Source organism: Gymnoscopelus microlampas, assembly GCF_963454915.1.
Source record: "Gymnoscopelus microlampas genome assembly, chromosome: 10".
Lineage (NCBI taxonomy): Eukaryota > Metazoa > Chordata > Actinopteri > Myctophiformes > Myctophidae > Gymnoscopelus > Gymnoscopelus microlampas.
Window position 1 is genome coordinate 11,493,451 of NC_139947.1, and position 17,422 is coordinate 11,510,872.

The 17,422-nt window shown below is 45.4% G+C and overlaps 1 protein-coding gene across 4 annotated transcripts in view; it reads left to right on the plus strand.

The window, feature by feature from the left end:
- Nucleotides 1-659: 659 nt before the first annotated feature.
- Nucleotides 660-17,422, plus strand: part of baz2a (bromodomain adjacent to zinc finger domain, 2A) — a 30,039-nt gene continuing 13,276 nt past the window's right edge. For all 4 annotated transcript variants that reach the window (XM_084069779.1, XM_084069780.1, XM_084069781.1 and 1 more), the window contains exons 1-17: nt 660-818; nt 3,395-3,524; nt 4,467-5,360; nt 6,838-9,234; nt 9,441-9,716; nt 9,827-10,237; nt 10,362-10,422; nt 11,529-11,637; nt 11,765-11,866; nt 12,400-12,622; nt 13,996-14,057; nt 14,152-14,217; nt 14,343-14,762; nt 15,009-15,263; nt 15,621-15,835; nt 15,950-16,024; nt 16,891-17,080. In XM_084069779.1, coding sequence (XP_083925905.1) covers nt 3,395-3,524; nt 4,467-5,360; nt 6,838-9,234; nt 9,441-9,716; nt 9,827-10,237; nt 10,362-10,422; nt 11,529-11,637; nt 11,765-11,866; nt 12,400-12,622; nt 13,996-14,057; nt 14,152-14,217; nt 14,343-14,762; nt 15,009-15,263; nt 15,621-15,835; nt 15,950-16,024; nt 16,891-17,080 — 5,886 coding nt within the window. In that variant the 5' untranslated portion in view covers nt 660-818. The remainder of the gene's footprint in view (nt 819-3,394; nt 3,525-4,466; nt 5,361-6,837; nt 9,235-9,440; nt 9,717-9,826; nt 10,238-10,361; nt 10,423-11,528; nt 11,638-11,764; nt 11,867-12,399; nt 12,623-13,995; nt 14,058-14,151; nt 14,218-14,342; nt 14,763-15,008; nt 15,264-15,620; nt 15,836-15,949; nt 16,025-16,890; nt 17,081-17,422) is intronic.

A 17,422-nucleotide genomic window follows, 5' to 3' on the forward strand; every position in this document is an offset into this window, starting at 1 on the left:
GAGATGGGGGGGGGGGGGGGGTCCGCAGCCATATACATAGCATTTTGGGGGTCCTTGACATGAAAAAGTTTGAGAACCACTGGTTCAGAAAATTAGAAGGCATTTGTAGAATCGGCCTCGGGTCTGAAACATAGACTGTATAAAACATTGGTTCTCAAAGTGGGGTCCGGGGACCCCCAGGGGTCCTTGAGGGAGTTCCAGGGGGTCCCCAGCTAAATGATAGATTAGGCACCAAATGGACCCTTATGGGTCTGTAACTCTGAGAGTTAAATTGCCATAGATTTTACTATTTAAATTGGGGTCCAAGTGATAGAAATGCCATTAAATGGGGGTCTGTAGCCTATGCATGTCAAACTGGTGATCCTTGAAATTAAAATGGTTGAGAATCACTGCTAGAGCCGTACAAAAATCTTCTCTTATGGGGGTCCCTGGCATATCTTTGGAAATGGGGGTCCGCGACTCCGCGGGCTAATAAGTGTCGTGGGGTCCTTGACATGAAAAAGTTTGAGAACCACTGGTATTAAAGACTGAACGTATATGTTCATATACTTTTATTGTGAAGTCCAGTATATCAACTATGAGCGGATGTGTGTGTGTTGACTCTTGTTGAGTAACTTGACGCGGCTCTCTAGTGCTCTGTGATGATCATCATGGTTGTACTGGACGGAGGAGCACGCACCAGCCATGTTTGCTAATTTAAAACCCAAAGGTTAGCGATAATAGTTGTTTACTATTCATCGCCGGGCCATCTCCTGTCACAAAGCGGCTCTGTCGGAGGTCTAAAGCCAACTGCGTCCTTGGAATCCGAGATCCGAAAGGTTAGACCGCTTTTTAATTCCGATTCCAGACAAACTTTGAGTGGAGCGTGTGATAGTGGTGGAGGAGGAGGATGCTCTGCACCGTAAACAACAATGTAACTTCATCTGGGCTGTTAGCTAGCGCGTGAACAAAAGGCGTGTTGATGATGACTGCGACTTAATTAGACTCGCAATTAAGAGATCCTAATTAAGTTACTAATCAAGTCTGTTACCCCCAAGATTTCCAGCCACGGATCTCTGGTGTGTGTGATGTGTGTGTATAAGTGAGTGTGTGCATCTCAGTTTCAAACAAGCGTGGTTGGTGGTTCCTCTAGTACCTGCAACCTAGGGTTCTCTTGTTAGCTAGCTCTGTTAGCCACACAGCTAATTGATGAGACTGGGTCTGTTAGCCTCACAGCTAACTAATGGGACTGGTTCTGTTAGCCACACAGCTAATTGATGGGACTGGGTCTGTTAGCCTCACAGCTAACTGATGGGACTGGTTCTGTTAGCCACACAGCTAACTGATGGGACTGGTTCTGTTAGCCACACAGCTAACTAATGGGACTGGTTCTGTTAGCCACACAGCTAACTGATGGGACTGGTTCTGTTAGCCACACAGCTAACTGATTGGACTGGTTCTGTTAGCCACACAGCTAACTGATGGGACTGGTTCTGTTAGCCACACAGCTAACTGATGGGACTGTGTCTGTTAGCCTCACAGCTAACTAATGAGACTGGGTCTGTTGGCTAGCCCTGTTAGCCACACAGCTAACTGATGGGACTGGGTCTGTTGGCTAGCTCTGTTAGCCACACGGCTAACTGATGGAACTGTTACTTTAAGCTAAAATGCTACCAGGCTGGCTTTTTAGCTTTGTGTGTGTGTGTTTGTGTGTGTGTGTCTGTCTGTGTTCTCATCATGTTTGTTGATTGGAGCTAAATAACCTTGGAGACAACGCCTGTTGTTGTGATTCGGGCTCGATGTTTTGATCATGATCCCGTCCCCTGATAGAAACAAACAGTGGGTGAACGGGGGAATCGAACCATGTTCACTTTTCAACTCGTAGAAGCAGAAGTGAAACAACTTAAAAGACTTGTGAATGTGTGAATTGTTGTTAGTCTGGATGAGAAAGCCGAGAGAACCTAAAAGGCAGCGGAGCAGAGCTAAACCCCTCGCGTCACACACAGGCTTTTCCCCGCAGTACCTGCGGAAAGCCTGGGTTTCTATTTACGCCTCAGAGGTCACATCCGGTCTAGAGCCCGCCTACCGTATCCGGTTTAGCGTCCATCTGCGCACACGGGCCGTCCCCGTATCCGCCCTTGACCGGATGTGCAAAGTTGCCACGTGAATTGGTCCCAGACCCAGACTGTCTCTCAGTCAGTCAGAGCTTTAATGGTAGAGAGAGAGAGCAGCAGAGCACGCTGGCTAATGTTAGCTCTAACGTTAACCAGAAGAACAAGAAGGCCTTTTATTTGGGGTTTCTGTGAAAATGAAAATGAAATTTAAAAAAAATGGCTTAGCCGAGTGCCTAACCCTTTTTCTTTTGGGTGTGTGTAATATATTAAAACACAAGAAATTACGTTGGTTTTAAGTCGTTCTTTAACGTTGTATAACCTTTTTTGTTTTAATTGTTAAGTAAGTAGTAGGTATATTTTCCTCTTGGCTGTTACTGGGCCCGTCTTGTCTGTCTGCTCGTTTGGTTTATCATTAAAAAAAGCTTTAATTTATTTACACTCCCATCGGCTCGACGGCGTCCCTCGCCGACAAGAACTGATCTACAAGCCGAGTGAGAACGCGTTCTGCGTTCTCATGTTTGTAGATCAGTTCTTGTCGTCGTACTGACGGAGTAATAAATGGTGCTTTTTTTTTTAATGATGAGTGTGTATGTATCATTGTGCATTATGCAGTGGCCCGGGCATCTTGCTGTTTTAGCCCCAGACAGTTGCGACATTTTGACGGTTTATTGTTGGGGATGATGCTGTTATTATGATAAGCAGCCATTATTATTATTTTTTGCCAAAGCCATACATGTACACACGAGATAGGTCTTGTGTTGTGTGGAAGGAGGGGGGGGGGGGGGGGGGGGGACGGTGCTTATTATGTAACATTAAAAAAAAAAAAAACTTTAAGAAATGCGGTGTTCTATAAATAACTTTGTAGACCGCCTGGCAGGTCCCAATAAATGTTTTAAAATTGTGTTCTATTGACATTTTGCGAGCTTTAAAAAAAGTATTATTATTGAAGTCTTAAATTATGTCTCACAGGCTTTCTAAGCAAGGTTCTTGTTGCACTATCCACCAGGTCCCACAGACTTGTATTCTTGTGGCATTAAATATAAAACCGGCATTAAATTGGTCTTAAAATGTCTTTGATTTAGCTTGATGAATCTTGCTGTCACCCTGTTTTAAGACCATATAGTCAAGTAAACAATCATCAGTTGTCAGTTGACTTGCCGTTTAGTTGATTTTATTTAGTTGTTTAATCATTTTGTTTTGTAAGTCTTTTATTTGTTTGAATAACTGAGTATGTGTTTATGAGGCTCAATAATTTGTGCCACGGAGAATAAATGTATATGCTTTTGTTGTTCATGGTGCAGATGGAGGCGAATAACCATTTCAACTATGGCAGCCATGCTTCAGCGTCTGCAAACTCAGGACTGAAACTGACCTCAGGGGATTCTCTCTATACTAACGGGTCCTCCATGAGTTTCCCACAGCAAGGGAAAAGTGAGTATGGTCAGCCAGCAGAGAACATGCTGAAAAAAGTGGGGTTAAAACATAGAAGTTCACCTTGTCTTGCTTATATGTGGTTGGTATATTGCTGAATGGAGTATTGTCCAATTGGAGTGCGTTAAGAGTTCAACACTCTTCCATATCGACATTTGTTTACTGTACATACTGTAGATATTGATGCCATTATGTTTTCTTCAGACCATACTTGTCTATGGTCTGACGTGTTAATCCTGAAGATGTTTTTTGTGACACCTGTTGTAATTGGTCGACACATGAAGTTTTCCATAACACAGATCCCAGAGTTTGTTTAGAAATGAAGCGTGCAGTATCGACTGCTACGCCCCTAAACCTACCAGAATGGTCAAACTTGGTCAAAAGTGAATTTAATGTTTTAGACGATAAACTGGAGTTGGTGTATATTTGCGAAAGAAATACGCTCAAGAATAGCTCATGGCAGCTGGTTATCTGGTGGCTCTTCCCTTCCTCATTACATTAAGAAGGCTGGAAAGAGGAGGTGTCACGGCCTGTGACGAATGGAGATATAGCACTTACGCAGTTCAAGCCTCTGTTGATCTGCCAATCACCTTCCACCATAGCAGCTCCAGTTACATTGTGCATGCATGCTATATCCCCATGTTTCACAGGATATGATGATTGTGACATGCCCTCCTCCTAACCTCCTTAATTCAACTGTGTGATCGGCATACATCAATTATTTTGCTTGTATGAAATTTGCATATTTGCTGGGAAAGGCAGACCCTTGCCTAGTGGAGGCGCGCTGATGCTTACGGAAAGCAATTATGTTGAATGGCTATTGCTGCAAAAATGCCAGCAAGAAATAGTGTCATGCTATTTGTTAATATAATGTTTTTTATTTAACACATGACTGTAAATCACAAATACATTCGCTGGACTAATGGCTTTTCTCTCCGACAGATATGAACGGCGAAATGAATGTGAATGGCGTCACTACTGTACTTGGGTCCGGTGTGCCGGGTCCCCACCCGCCAACGGCTCCTTACCCTCACATGAGCAACCACCACCAGAGCAGCATGGGCTATGACTACCTTTGGGGAGGACAGCCTCAGTATAGCCCAGCCATGGGCCCCTCTCCTGGGCACGGAATGCACCCCAAGCAGTCTGCCCCGGGGATGATGCAGCCTCAGTCACAGCACCACTACCAGGGTCACGGACAGTACCAACTCAACGGGGGTATGGGAAGCTCCCACCAGTCTCCCGTAGCAGGCCCCCCAAGCATGTCGTTGACTTCAGGGCAGTACTGGAACAGGAGTAACCCCAGCCCCCAGCAGATGGGCTACTCTTCCCACGGTATGTACGGGGCCTACCAGAGCCAAGTGCACCCTGGGATCGGCACCTCACAGCATCACCAGCAGCAGTCCCTACAGCCGGCCCCACACCAACAGTCCCAGCAGCACATCCACTCCCACCACCACCCACATCATCACCACCAGCAGCACCAGCAACCTCAGCATTATGGCATGATGCCCAACGGGATGCCCTACTACCAGCACCAGGCCCAGCACCCTCCTCTACCGTCTCCCCAACCGCAGCCACCGCCGCCCCAGCCTCAGTCCCAGGGCCAGGGGCAGATGATGTCCCCGGTCTCCCAGAATTTCACTCCGCCTCGCGGGAGCCCACAGCACCACAGTCTTGGGAGAGGGGGCACCAGCAGCCCTCTGCCCATGGGGATGTCATCGGTGTCGATGATGTCCCCGTCATCCGTGCAGGACAGTGGTTCACCGCAAGGACACCCGAGCAGGGAGAGAAGCCCCCATGCTGGCAATGTGGGAATGTCTTCTGTCATGCAAGGTGATCATCGCTCTTACGGAAGCACTTTATAGAATTTTGTGATTGATGCATTTAGCACAGTGTCTGTAATCTTAAATCTTAAATCTTTTAAGCCTAGTTCAGCACAAAGTTTCGCAATGAGACAAATCTATTTTATACTTCGTTGTATGACGGTGTCGTGTGGTGACAGTAGCCGATCTACAAGCTCTCAACGAGTCGCATTAGCAACACGCGAGCTTGTAGATCTGCTATTTTTCGTACAACACCATCATGATGGAGCATACATTAAGCATTAGAACGTTGTGGAGAAGGAAAAAAACGCAGCAGCAGTCTGAATTTTCCAATAATGTGCTACTTCTGAGCTCTTGTGTAATGTTACTGGGTAGACAGTGATATTTAATTAAGATTCAGAATATGCTCAAAGGCTCCACAAGATTCGCATGAACTTTCAGACTGATAGTGGCTTATTATTTTTTTTTGTTGAGAAATAGTTTGAGGACATATGACTTGTGTCTTTGTGACAAGTGGTTGCCCTCTCCGCTATGACACGCTAGGTTTCTTGTATTTCCTGATATAAATCGAACTGTCACACCAATGGGGTGTGGTTCAGATCTACTGCAGTCTTCCTCTTTGTCAAAAGTTAAGACTACTTGTTTTTACTACTGATAGTGTTAAAATAGTGTTAACATGGTTTTAACTTTTAACTAAGATCAGGCTTCTCTCTGATTTGTCATGCTTATTTCAACGGTAAAAGTCTTATGTTTTGTTTGAAATATAAAATATATTTAAATTAACTTGCTGAAAAAATGTAGTCACCCTGTATTAAGAGATATAACATACTGTACTTTCAGTGGACAACCCTATCATAGTTAGTTCCTCGTGTTTTTAAAACAATGTTAGAGGAAAGCTATGATATACAAGTCATGTTGTGTAACTACAGTACAAAAACATATTTTTTGTCACAATGTATCCAATAAGCATAAAGCGCCCAAGTAAGAATCCCTTGGACTCCTCACTATATGACCTCAGTTGTCCCTTTGATTTAAAATGAATACATTTTGGGATATTTATTTATCCAACATAGTGCCACTGTCATTGTGGCTGCTTATTTTTTAACAATAAGCGACTTTGGGTACTAAGAAAAGCGCTATGTAAGTCTGATGTATTATTATTATTATTATAACAAATTTAGTTTGTACCAGGCACAACCTGGTGTAGCAGCACCATGGTTTAACCACCAGGTTGTGCTGTTCCTACTACACAGCTTGGCTCAAGTGATTGGCTCAGATCGTCTGCTGTTATCTGTGTCTGCTAGCGTTGCACTTTTTACAGAAATCAATTTCAGAACAAATTGAGACAAGTGGTGCTCGAGTTCCTACCGTGAGACTATCAAATGCCTTGTTACATCTCACTGCTAACTGAAATGCATTGCAAAAAAATGTCGTGCTACTTTTAAGGATCTGTTTAGTAATAATTGTTTATCTATTTTCTGTCTTAGGGCGTATGAGTGAAGCATTCAAGGATGTGGATAACTATAATGGAATGGAAAGGACGCCTGTGGCCCAGCGGATACCTACAAGTGACAATTACCAAGCTAAACCCCCCGTACCTCATATGGGGCCTACGAGTGACTACCGTCAGCATGCTGAACAACCAACAGCCCCGCACCCAGAAATGGCTACCCCAGTGAGGGAGCCAGCGATGAGTCTACAAGCTCCCCATTCCATGTCTTCTCATCTCTCTGTGTCTTCTGCAGCCGTTTCACCGTCTCCTCTTGTGAAGGCACCAACCCCTCCCCGCACTCCCACAGCTCCAGTGATCTCTGCGCCTCACATTTCTGCCCCAGGACCCCCAGTTGTTTCCTCCCCTGCCATTGTGTCTACTCCACCACGGATCTCCACGCCTCCCAGTTTGTCGTCTTCTCTCGCTGCTCCCCCCAGACTTTCCTCACCACCTCTAATGATCCACGGCCTGAGGCCTCCCCCTGCAGCTCAGCTCTCCCCTGCTGGGTCCACGCATCTGCCGGTGGGATCCCCTTCCTCCAACATGTCGGCGTCCCCTTCAAGGTTATCCACTCCTCCGCACCTGTTGGAAAACACATCCAGGCCACCTGCCATGTCTCCTCTTCATTCGGTCAGCGTACCTCCTCCTCATCCGGTTAATACAACGTTACCCCCCGTAGCCTCTCCACCCCACACGGGGCTCACCGCCACACCCACCCCCTCGTACTCGCTTTCTGCACCCATCTCCGCTCTTCAGCAGATGGTCCAAGGCTCCAGGCCGCTTCCTCCTCTGATGTCTTCCCTCCCAGATGCATCTGGGAGTGCACGTGATAGGTCTGCACCACCTCCGTTGTTAGTGTGCGAAACGTCAGTGACTGCAAGTTCCTCATCAGGTACCGTGACGCCGTCGCTAATGTCGTCCTCCTGCAGACCACCGACCTCGGCACCACCTGGTCCTTGTTCTTTAGTATCCTCACTCCCCACATCCGTACATACTCCTCTTTCAACAGGCAGTACACCTTTTGAAATGGTGACCCAGTCGCCCCGACCTCAGACGGCACCTACTCCTCCCCCGTCGGTCTCTGTCCCTTCTGCTTGTCCTGCGCCTGCGATGTCCTCGGCATCAGAGGTGAACACTCCCTCCCTTACCGCCCTTCGAGGGCCTCTGGCCTCATCTGCAACGCCACCTTTAACCACTCAAGCCCCGAGGACTGCACCTTTGCCTGCCCCCCCTGCCTTGGTGACCATGCCCTCTGAACCAGAGACCACCTCCCCAGCGGATAAATGCCCTGCCTTGTCCGATCCTGCCCCTCTAAGCACCGCTCCTCCTCAAGCCCTAAAACGATGGTGTCCAGAGCCAGATCATCATAGAACGATGGACCAGAAAAAAACTGCTGTGACTGCCGTTGGAGAATCAGAGGAACGTCTCCCTCAGCCTGAAGCGGGTACAGATAAGAGCCCACCAAATGTGGAAGCTACTGAGACTCTGACTCAGGAACCTGAGACGGACTCGCGGCATTCTTTTACTAGTTCCCCAGGGAGTTCGCAGTCTGCAGAGGAGCCTGTAGCAACCGCCGCTTATGACGATGAAGAGATGGACGACAAACCATCAAATGAATCTCTGGAGCAGGACAGCTCAGATGAGTCCTGTGGGGCAGAGGACTCCACAGTGGCACAGACTCTACACACGGACTCCTCACTGCTCCATAGCACCAGGGCAGAAGATGATAGCATGAGTGAGGACTCCTTCACTGACTTGTCGCATATTAACGACACATCCGAGTTTGACGGCAAAGACTCAAGACTTGACACCACCTCTAAAACCGATGACAGCTCTAGCGTGGTGGACACCACCCACTTGATTGACGACAGATCATGCCTGGAAGACTCTTCTCGCTTTGAGAACAGTTCTCACATAGAAAATGACTCGGAAGTGGACGACGGCTCCAGCGTGGGAGAAGAAGACACTTCTCAGCTTGACGACGACGATGATGTGTCCCACACAGAAGAAGAGCCTTCTAGTGTATGTGACCGCACTGCAGAAGAGCCTTCCAATTTGTGCGACATCACTGCAGAAGAGCCTTCCAAAGTGTGTGACCTCATTACAGAAGAAGAGCCCTCTAATGTGTGTGACCTCACTAGGGACAGCAGCTCTAGTGCGGAAGACTCTGTGGACGACGACACGATGGACGAGACCCAGGCGGAGGACACGTCCCAGGCCGAGGACACGTCCCGGGCGGAAGAGACGATGGACAGTCGCCTAAGCGCCAGGGAGTCGTTGCTGGACTCTTCCATGAACAACACCTCTCAGATGGAGGAATCCCACCTCGACACGTCTCAGAGCGATGCATCCATTTCACACACGGATGGGCCTCTGCAGCCATTTCATCAAGGTATGTTTTCATTATGGCTTTGAAAATCCATAGTAAGTATTCATTGCGATATTTAGAATATTCCATATTTCTCCTTGAATAATGTAAAATTGTATTTTACTTTATTAGGAATTTCTCCTTAGACATTACTCAGATTAAAAGATGAAGATAAGATACTTACTTAGTTATTACACATCAACAACCAAATTTCATTGCATTGTGAATAGGAACTGAAATGGAATGGGAGCCAAAAGGTGAAGATATACCAGATTCTGCTGGACCTATCAACAGCAAGAACACTGCTAATGAGGGAGTGGCTCCCCCCATTTTGAAGATGAAAGATGACAGCAATGTAACCTCTAGTGTCCCTGCGGTGAGCCTCGATGAGCACCAACCACCATGTTTAGCTGCCGTAGCCGCAGCCATTTCGGACACTGGTAGGAAGGTGAAAACTCCAGGAAAGCCCCGGAAACCCAGAACTCCAAAGGCGGCCTCTACTCCAGGTATTCAATGTTTTGAGTGTGTCAAATGCACCAAAATGACTTCATATCAAAAGTATTATGCAAAATGTTTAGGCAAGTTTTATCTGAAAGTTGCACATTTCTTTTGCTAGTAACTACTGAGAAGGCACCACGAAAGCCCAGAGTCAGAACTCCAAAGGTGGCGAAGATAAAGAGTCCCGAGGAGGAAGAGAAAATGAAAGCGGAGGAGGGAGCCAAGCCGAAAGGAGCCGGGAGAAAGAGGAAGAAGTCCCTGAAAGTGGATGTCAAAGAAACGGCCGAGGTCTGTGGGACGGCGGGGCCTCCTACTGAAGAGGACGACCCGATCAGAGCCATCATTGAAGCGGTTTTGGCTCGTGCTACAGCATCCAGCACGGAGGTTGAGATCAAGCCCAAGAAGCCCAGAAAGATCAAGAAACAACAAGGCCAGGACGGAAATGAAGCAAAAATGCCTAAACTGGAGGTTGAAACCACAGCCAATGACGTTGATAATGACCACGATGCAGATGACGCAGATGAAACAGGTGACGTTTGTTTATTTTATGATTTTTTTTTACCCATCTCAAAAAGTGGCATTGATGTGGTAAATAACATAGCAAAAAGAATACAAATACTGAAAGGCTTATATTGTGGTGGTTTGTATTTCAGGTGAAGGTAACAAAAGGAGGGTTGCAACAGAGGAACAGGTCCATTTCCCACTACTTCATGGGTAATGATGCCTTTCGTTTATTCAGTCCTGGTCTCAATAGCTTCTGCCTGCCTGTTTCAGTTGCTGTGAATTAGCTGTACACGTTCAAAGTTCTTCTAGTAATGCGGCAGTGGCTCGCTCAGGGGATGGAGTTGTCTGGGGAGTAACCATAATGTCCCCGGTTTGATCCCCGGCTCTTCCTGGCTTTGTGTCTTTGAGCAAGATACTGAACCCTTAACTGTTCCTAGGTGGCTGCCCACTGCTCTTATAGTTAAAATGGGTCAAATACAGAGAACACATTTCCCCATAGGGATTAATAGAAGAAGAAAAAAGTTCAAAACCCCTCCCTGTCCTTTAACACATTGGACGCCAGAGGTTAATCTCATAATGTACCTACCAGTGCCAAGCTCTTTTTGTTGTTTTTTTGTTTTTTTCATGTCGTCATAGCCCCCGCTAAATCCGTTTAAAATCCGCGTTCATTTGGTTCGACACAAACACGGGATCCGTGAAAAACAACAACAAAAAAATCCGAGCCGATCCGTGCCGCCATTTTGAAGTTACAGACGAGAACGTTAGACAGGACAATGCGGTGAGGAAACCCACAAGGGAGATAAATCGATTCTAAGCTGACGCCCAGACAGGAAACGGATGCGAGCGAAAAAACCGGAACCAGTTTTATTCCGTTTCCGGTCGGCCCCGGAACCGGAAATGGGTCGAAAAAAATTCCGGAATGTGCACTTTTTCGATTTAACATGGGAAATGCGAGTCGCGTAGATCTACGCGACTGGCACACTGCGGCTTTAAATCGTTTGGCGTAGATCTACGCGACTGGCACGCGATGTGTTAACCACATGAACCCTAGCACCCTATTCTGGGGTGAACATTGGGCAAAAGTTTCCGATCTACAAGGTCACAAAGTGGCGCGTTGCAACTCATTGTGAGCTTGTAGATCGGCTATTTTCTCATAAGAGATTTGGTGAAGAGGGGGGGATGAAAGGAGCAGACCAAGTATAGAGCCCTGTGGGGCCTAAGTATATAGGGTTTAAGTGGTTAACTGTAGGTGGATCACTGTGTTTCAGTGGCTTATCATTGACTCTGTGACTTCTATCTGTGAACTCTCTCCATAGCTGGAGGAGAGAGATCCGTGTGAAGAAGATGGAGGACCGAATGAAGGGTGAGACCTGGTACTACACCCCCTGTGGGAGGAGGATGAAGCAGTTTCCTGAAATCATCAAGGTGAATTTCTAAAGTCACCACAGAGAACTCTTCACTGATTGCCTCTGTGAAAACGAGTAGCAGTTGTTTGTTAAACACAACATTGTTCCCCCTCTCTCCCTTTTCTGCTACTCGTCACTTTCCTCAGTATCTGAAGAGGCACCAGGACGGCGTTGTCACCAGAGAACACTTCAGCTTCAGCCCTCGCATGGCTGTAGGGGACTTCTACGAGGAGAGGGAGAGTCCAGAGGTCTGTGTCTTTAGCCGATGGCTGTTTGTTTAATTTCAGTGCATAATTTTGGGGGTTCCCTCTCTCCTGGGAAAAGTCTAGGAACTTCCTAGATATCATTTTCCCAGGCCTGGATAAGTTATGTAAATGTACATTAGTCGGGGATGGTTCATCCACGTCAGTTCGACCAGCTTGCGTCCCCACAGGCTGGGTTTGACCATGACTACCCCTCATCCATCTATGGTCTTAACCCATTAAAACTGGGAAAGCATCCGTGTCATTTTAGATTTTAGCCGTTGGCTATTATAAAATAGCATCTGCTATTTTGAACATTTCTGAAACATCTTGAAAGAACTACTGACTTAGAAGGCATTTAATTGGCCTCAGGTCTTAATGGGTTAATGTGGTGGACATGTTAGTGTGGGGTGGATCACGGGAGAATTTCGTTATATAGAATTTTGTTAATGAAAAATCTGGAAGCCTGAATTGTTCACATTGAGGAAACGATGTACATCATGTGTGAAGAAGAGGCTGATGTTTTATGTTTTGAACAGGGCCCGACTTGGGTGCTTCTGGCTAACGAGGAGGTTCCTTCCATGATAATGGCCATCACCGGTCGCCGCGGTCGACCTCCAAACCCAGACAAGGAAAAGCCGGGCAGGGTTCGAGGCCCGAGGGGGGGGCAGAGCCGACGCCCCGGCAGGCCTCCCAAACCCAAGATGGTTGACCTGCTCAGCAAGGTCGACGCCAAACTGTTGAAGAGACTGGAGGCCAAGGGTGAGTGTATGTAGTGGAGGTTAGCCTGTTGGGCCCATAGATATAGACGCCACATTGACGCTACTTCAACGTCGCCGCCATATTCGTCATATAGCCTATATACTAGGGGTGTGCCGATACACTAATTTCACGAAACGATACGATACGATATTTGGCTCACAACTTCGATACGATTTCGATACGATACGATACGCACTTTTTTTATTATGAAAATATATGGAGGAGAAAAAAAGAAAATGCAAACAAATAATTCTGTTTTTGCATTATTCAGACATGCAAACTTGTAGCTTTTCAGCTACAATAGCCGTTTTGAATCCAAATAGTATGACACCGAAAAAAAAACATGTTGTCACTCTTTTCACTTCGGGGCCGTTTGCATGCCTGATTATTATGATTGTAAAAAAAAAAAAAAAAAAATGTTTTTTTTTTTTTTTTTTTCAAAAACGATATTTGTTTTTCCAAAACGATACATATCGTCGCGAAAACGTATCGCGATATATCGCGGGACGATATATCGGCACACCCCTACTATATACCTTGTGAGCTATTGTCAGTATTTGTGATTATTAAGAAATCTTTTGTGCAAAGATTTAGTATAGTATAAAATAGGGCTGAAGTGTTTAATCGATACGTTTTTCGTATTAGTTGATATAAAAAATATTTTAAAAATAAAATAATTGATAGTTATCGCCCTAATCACTATTATATTATTCCTTTGTGTTTATATTAATCACATGTGGAGATTTGATTAATTTACACAATGAAAGAATACCAACATTTTACATTAAATACAGAACACAAGTGTACCGGAGGGGCAAGTACGGTAATCGTACGGGCCTATAAACACATGATATACAATCTACAGATAGTAAATAAAACAAAACTATAAAAGACAAATAGATGGGGCAAGAAATTAAAAACATGACCTCCAAATGCATATTAAAGGGGAAATCCACCCATTTTCAATATTTAACTATGTCATTAATATAGCATAAAGGAGTTGTGTGGAAATAAGAAAAAAGTTCCCCCCTTTCTGTGTTGCCTTGAACTGGAGGATTGATTGTGGGTTTAACATTGCAAATTACAACATGATGAGTCATCACGTTGTAATTTGCAATGTTAAACTCACAATCAATCCTCCAGTTCAAGGCAAAAAGAAAAGGGGGGAACTTTTTTCTTATTTCCACACAACTCCTTTATGCTATATTAATGACATAGTTAAATATTGAAAATGGGTGGATTTCCCCTTTAAGTGTGAATGATGTCATTTGTAATTAATCCATATCATGCAGGTTTCGATTGTTTTCGAAGCGTTGCTGTATTGTGGCTAATGGTTAGCATGCATGTTTCTTCTTTTCTTTTCTCATCTATAGAAGCGCTTACGGAGGAAGATAAGGAGAAACTTGCAAAAATCAAGAAGAAAATGAAGAGAAAGGTTAGTTAAGATGAAACAACCATAACAATAAAATGATGCACTGTTGAAATACTATAAATACTCAAATATTACATTTTTTGCAACATTCATTTAGGCAAGAATGAAAAGGAAAGAAGATAACAAGAATAAGAAGCTCAAAGACGAGAAGAAGAAAGCCAAGGTATATAGATAACTCTTCAACAGTTGTTTCTTCACTTCATGTTCAAAAAATCTATTTACAAAACCCAACAGGGCTTCGAGTAGAACCTCGCCATAAGAAACTAAAATCACTCCCTCTGGTTTCAGCTGGAGAAGGAGCAGGAGTCCAAGGACCAGGAGGAGGTGAAGGCAGAGCCAGCTGCTCAGCCCATCACCACCCAGGCCCCGCAGCAGCAGCCGCCACCGGAGCCCTCCGCTCCGGAGCCGCCAAAGAAGCCCGGCCGCAGGAGGAGGGCAAAGGCCGAGGAGGTTCCTCCCCCCGTGCAGCAGACGGACGAGGAGAGGATCGCCCAGGGCAAGAGGGTGCTGGGGGCTCGGAGCAAAGCCAAGGCCCTGGCCAAGGCACAGGCGGAGGCCGCGGCCGCCGTCACGGCTGCCCTGGCGGCTAAGAAGGCGGCGGAGCGCAGGGTTCAGGCCCAGAGACGTCTGGAGGAGAGGAAGAGACAGCAGATCATCTTGGAGGAGCTGAAGAAGCCCGCAGAGGACATGTGTCTCACCGACCACAAGGTGTGTGTATGTTTTAGCTGCAATCGTGTTTGATTTGTTCTGCTCTATGATGTAATCTGAGCTCATAGCAGAGGATTAACTATGTACACATCGAAAGCTTGCACCCTGATGTATAATTATATATATGTAACCTCTTCGTTGATCAGATAGGATAACATTTGGTCATACTCAAAAATACTCAAAAAGTAGTTTATCAGAAATGTTTAAGATATTTGAACCTTATTCCAACCCCACCTCTCCCCCCAGCTTCTCCCTGAGCTGTCTCGTATTCCCGGTGTGGTTCTGTCGGGCACGGCCTTCGCACACTGCTTGACTGTGGTTGAGTTCCTTAATGGCTATGGCAAAGTGATCGGCCTCAACGTTCCTAAGGATGTGCCCAGCCTCGCCGTCCTCCAGGAGGGCCTCCTCGGCCTGGGCAGCAGCCAAGGGGAGCTCCAGGATTTGCTGCTGAAGCTAGTGGAGGCCGCATTGCATGATCCGGGCCTGCCATCCTATTACCAGGTGTGTGCAATGAATACACTTTAAACATTATGCTCTCTGTTCTGTGTAAACTACAAGAAGGATCACTTAATTGCCATTTAACAGCAGAAATGAAGAACTTATGATTATCTCACCTAGATACACACACACAGTCCCCTACAAATGCATTTTCACAACCCCTGGTGCATTTTATTTTTGAGTGCTGTGCTCAAGGGCACTTCGGTAGAGTTGGTGGGCACTGTAGTTTTACAGCTGGTAAGTTTTACAGCTGGTAAGTTTTACAGCTGGCATTTAAATCACTGGTCAAGGCCAAGCCGCGAATCCAAACTGTTCCAAAGAACCTTGTCGCTTATGTTTTTTCCGCTTTCCCCCTCTCAGTCTGTTAAGATCCTTGGTGAGAAGCTGGCGGACCTGGACCTGACCCGCAGCACCGTCTCAGAGGGCCTCCGGATCTTCCTGGAGTCTCGAGGTTTCGACATTGAGGTGTGCAACACACTGAGGACCAAAACGTTCCACGCCCTGCCACCGGACGCCAAAGCGGCCATCTTGGGTTTCCTGGTGGAAGAGCTGAATGGCAGCAACGTTGTGACCAGGTTAGAACAAGAAATAAAAGATTCCTTTTATTATTATTCCATTAAAATGTTTACATTTCACCATTGTTACTGCCACAAGGCTGGTATATCACTCTGTTCCTTTGTATATTCCAGTGATATCGACAACACGCTGGAAAACATGGCCACCTACAGGAAAAACAAGTGGATCATTGAGGGCAAGCTGCGCAAGTAAGATTTCAGTCATTTGGATTCCATGAAAGCCAGCATGTCTTCTATGGAAACATGTTGCACAGCGAAAATAGCCGATCTACAAGCTCTCAATGCTTCTCACTGCGTCGCATTGAGAGCTTGTAGATTGGCTATTTTCGCTTATTATTTTAAGATTAGAACATTTGAAGTGGTCAAACTAGCAATATGTTCAGAAGCATCTTCCATAAAATCAAAGTTAAAGCCTCAGTCTGTGATTTTTCCACGTGATTGGCTGTAAGTAGAACAGCAGGAACAATATAACTAAAACATCACAATTGTACATATTGTGTTAATAGCTTAGGAAACAGAGCGCTAGTGTGGGTAGGGTCCTTTCACACTGTTTCACAAATCGCACATTAGGACTTGGCCATAAAAAAAGATCTTAGTTGTGAGGTTTTATTTTGCTTTAACCCACTCAATCCGGGAACGCATCTCTGTCATTCTAGATTTATTTGGGCTGTTCAAAAATAGCAGATATACAAGCTCATAGCGTGGCACCGAGTGCCACGCTATGAGCTTGTAGATCTGCTATTTTAGAAAATTTGTGCAAATCTATGAATATGTATTCTACAAATGTCCTAACCGTTTAAATTAAAAAAAAAAAAACATATGTCGCTATATCAGTGGTTCCCAAACTTTTTCATGTCAATGACCCCCAAAAATTATTTAAGTGAAAAAAATATATAAAGTATTTCGCTTTTTAATTTTTTTATCTCACTTATTTTGAAAATATTTTGTTCCAGGACCCCCCAGAAGCAACGATTTGAGTAATAAATGTTCGCTTTTAAAAATATATATATATTATTCCTTATTTGTGGGTGTGGTGGTTTTTTCGTCCCTGCCAGGTTGAAGGCAGCACTAGCGCGTCGTACTGGTCGCTCTGAGGAAGAGCTCTGTTTCGAAGAGAGGAGACGGAGTGCCAGAGTGGCTGAAGAAGAGAACCTCAGTTTGGAGGAGAGTGGTCTGCTGCTGGAGAGAAGCAGCCGGCGTTCACGCATCAAAGAAGAACCCAAACTCGAACCCAAACTCAGTGACGTACGTGTCTTCTTAATGGAGACCTTTTTGATGTTCCGATTGTTTTCGTGCTCTGCGCAACGCAACAATTCTGTAAAGGACCCTTTTCCACAGCCAGACATTTTGACAGACTAGTATGTTGTCCGTGTTGGCACACACGCTAATGCCTAAATGCACCCACAAATATTTGATCTGATTTATTTGACGATAGGTTAAAAGATAACACTTGACATAGACATGCTTCTCAGAAAGAATGTCATGGATTAAAAGAAAACACAATAAAGTCAGAGTTTATTTTCATTGTGGTCCTTGGTCTCAGACAAATGAAACAAAACGACAAAGAACAGGCATTGGTACATAAAA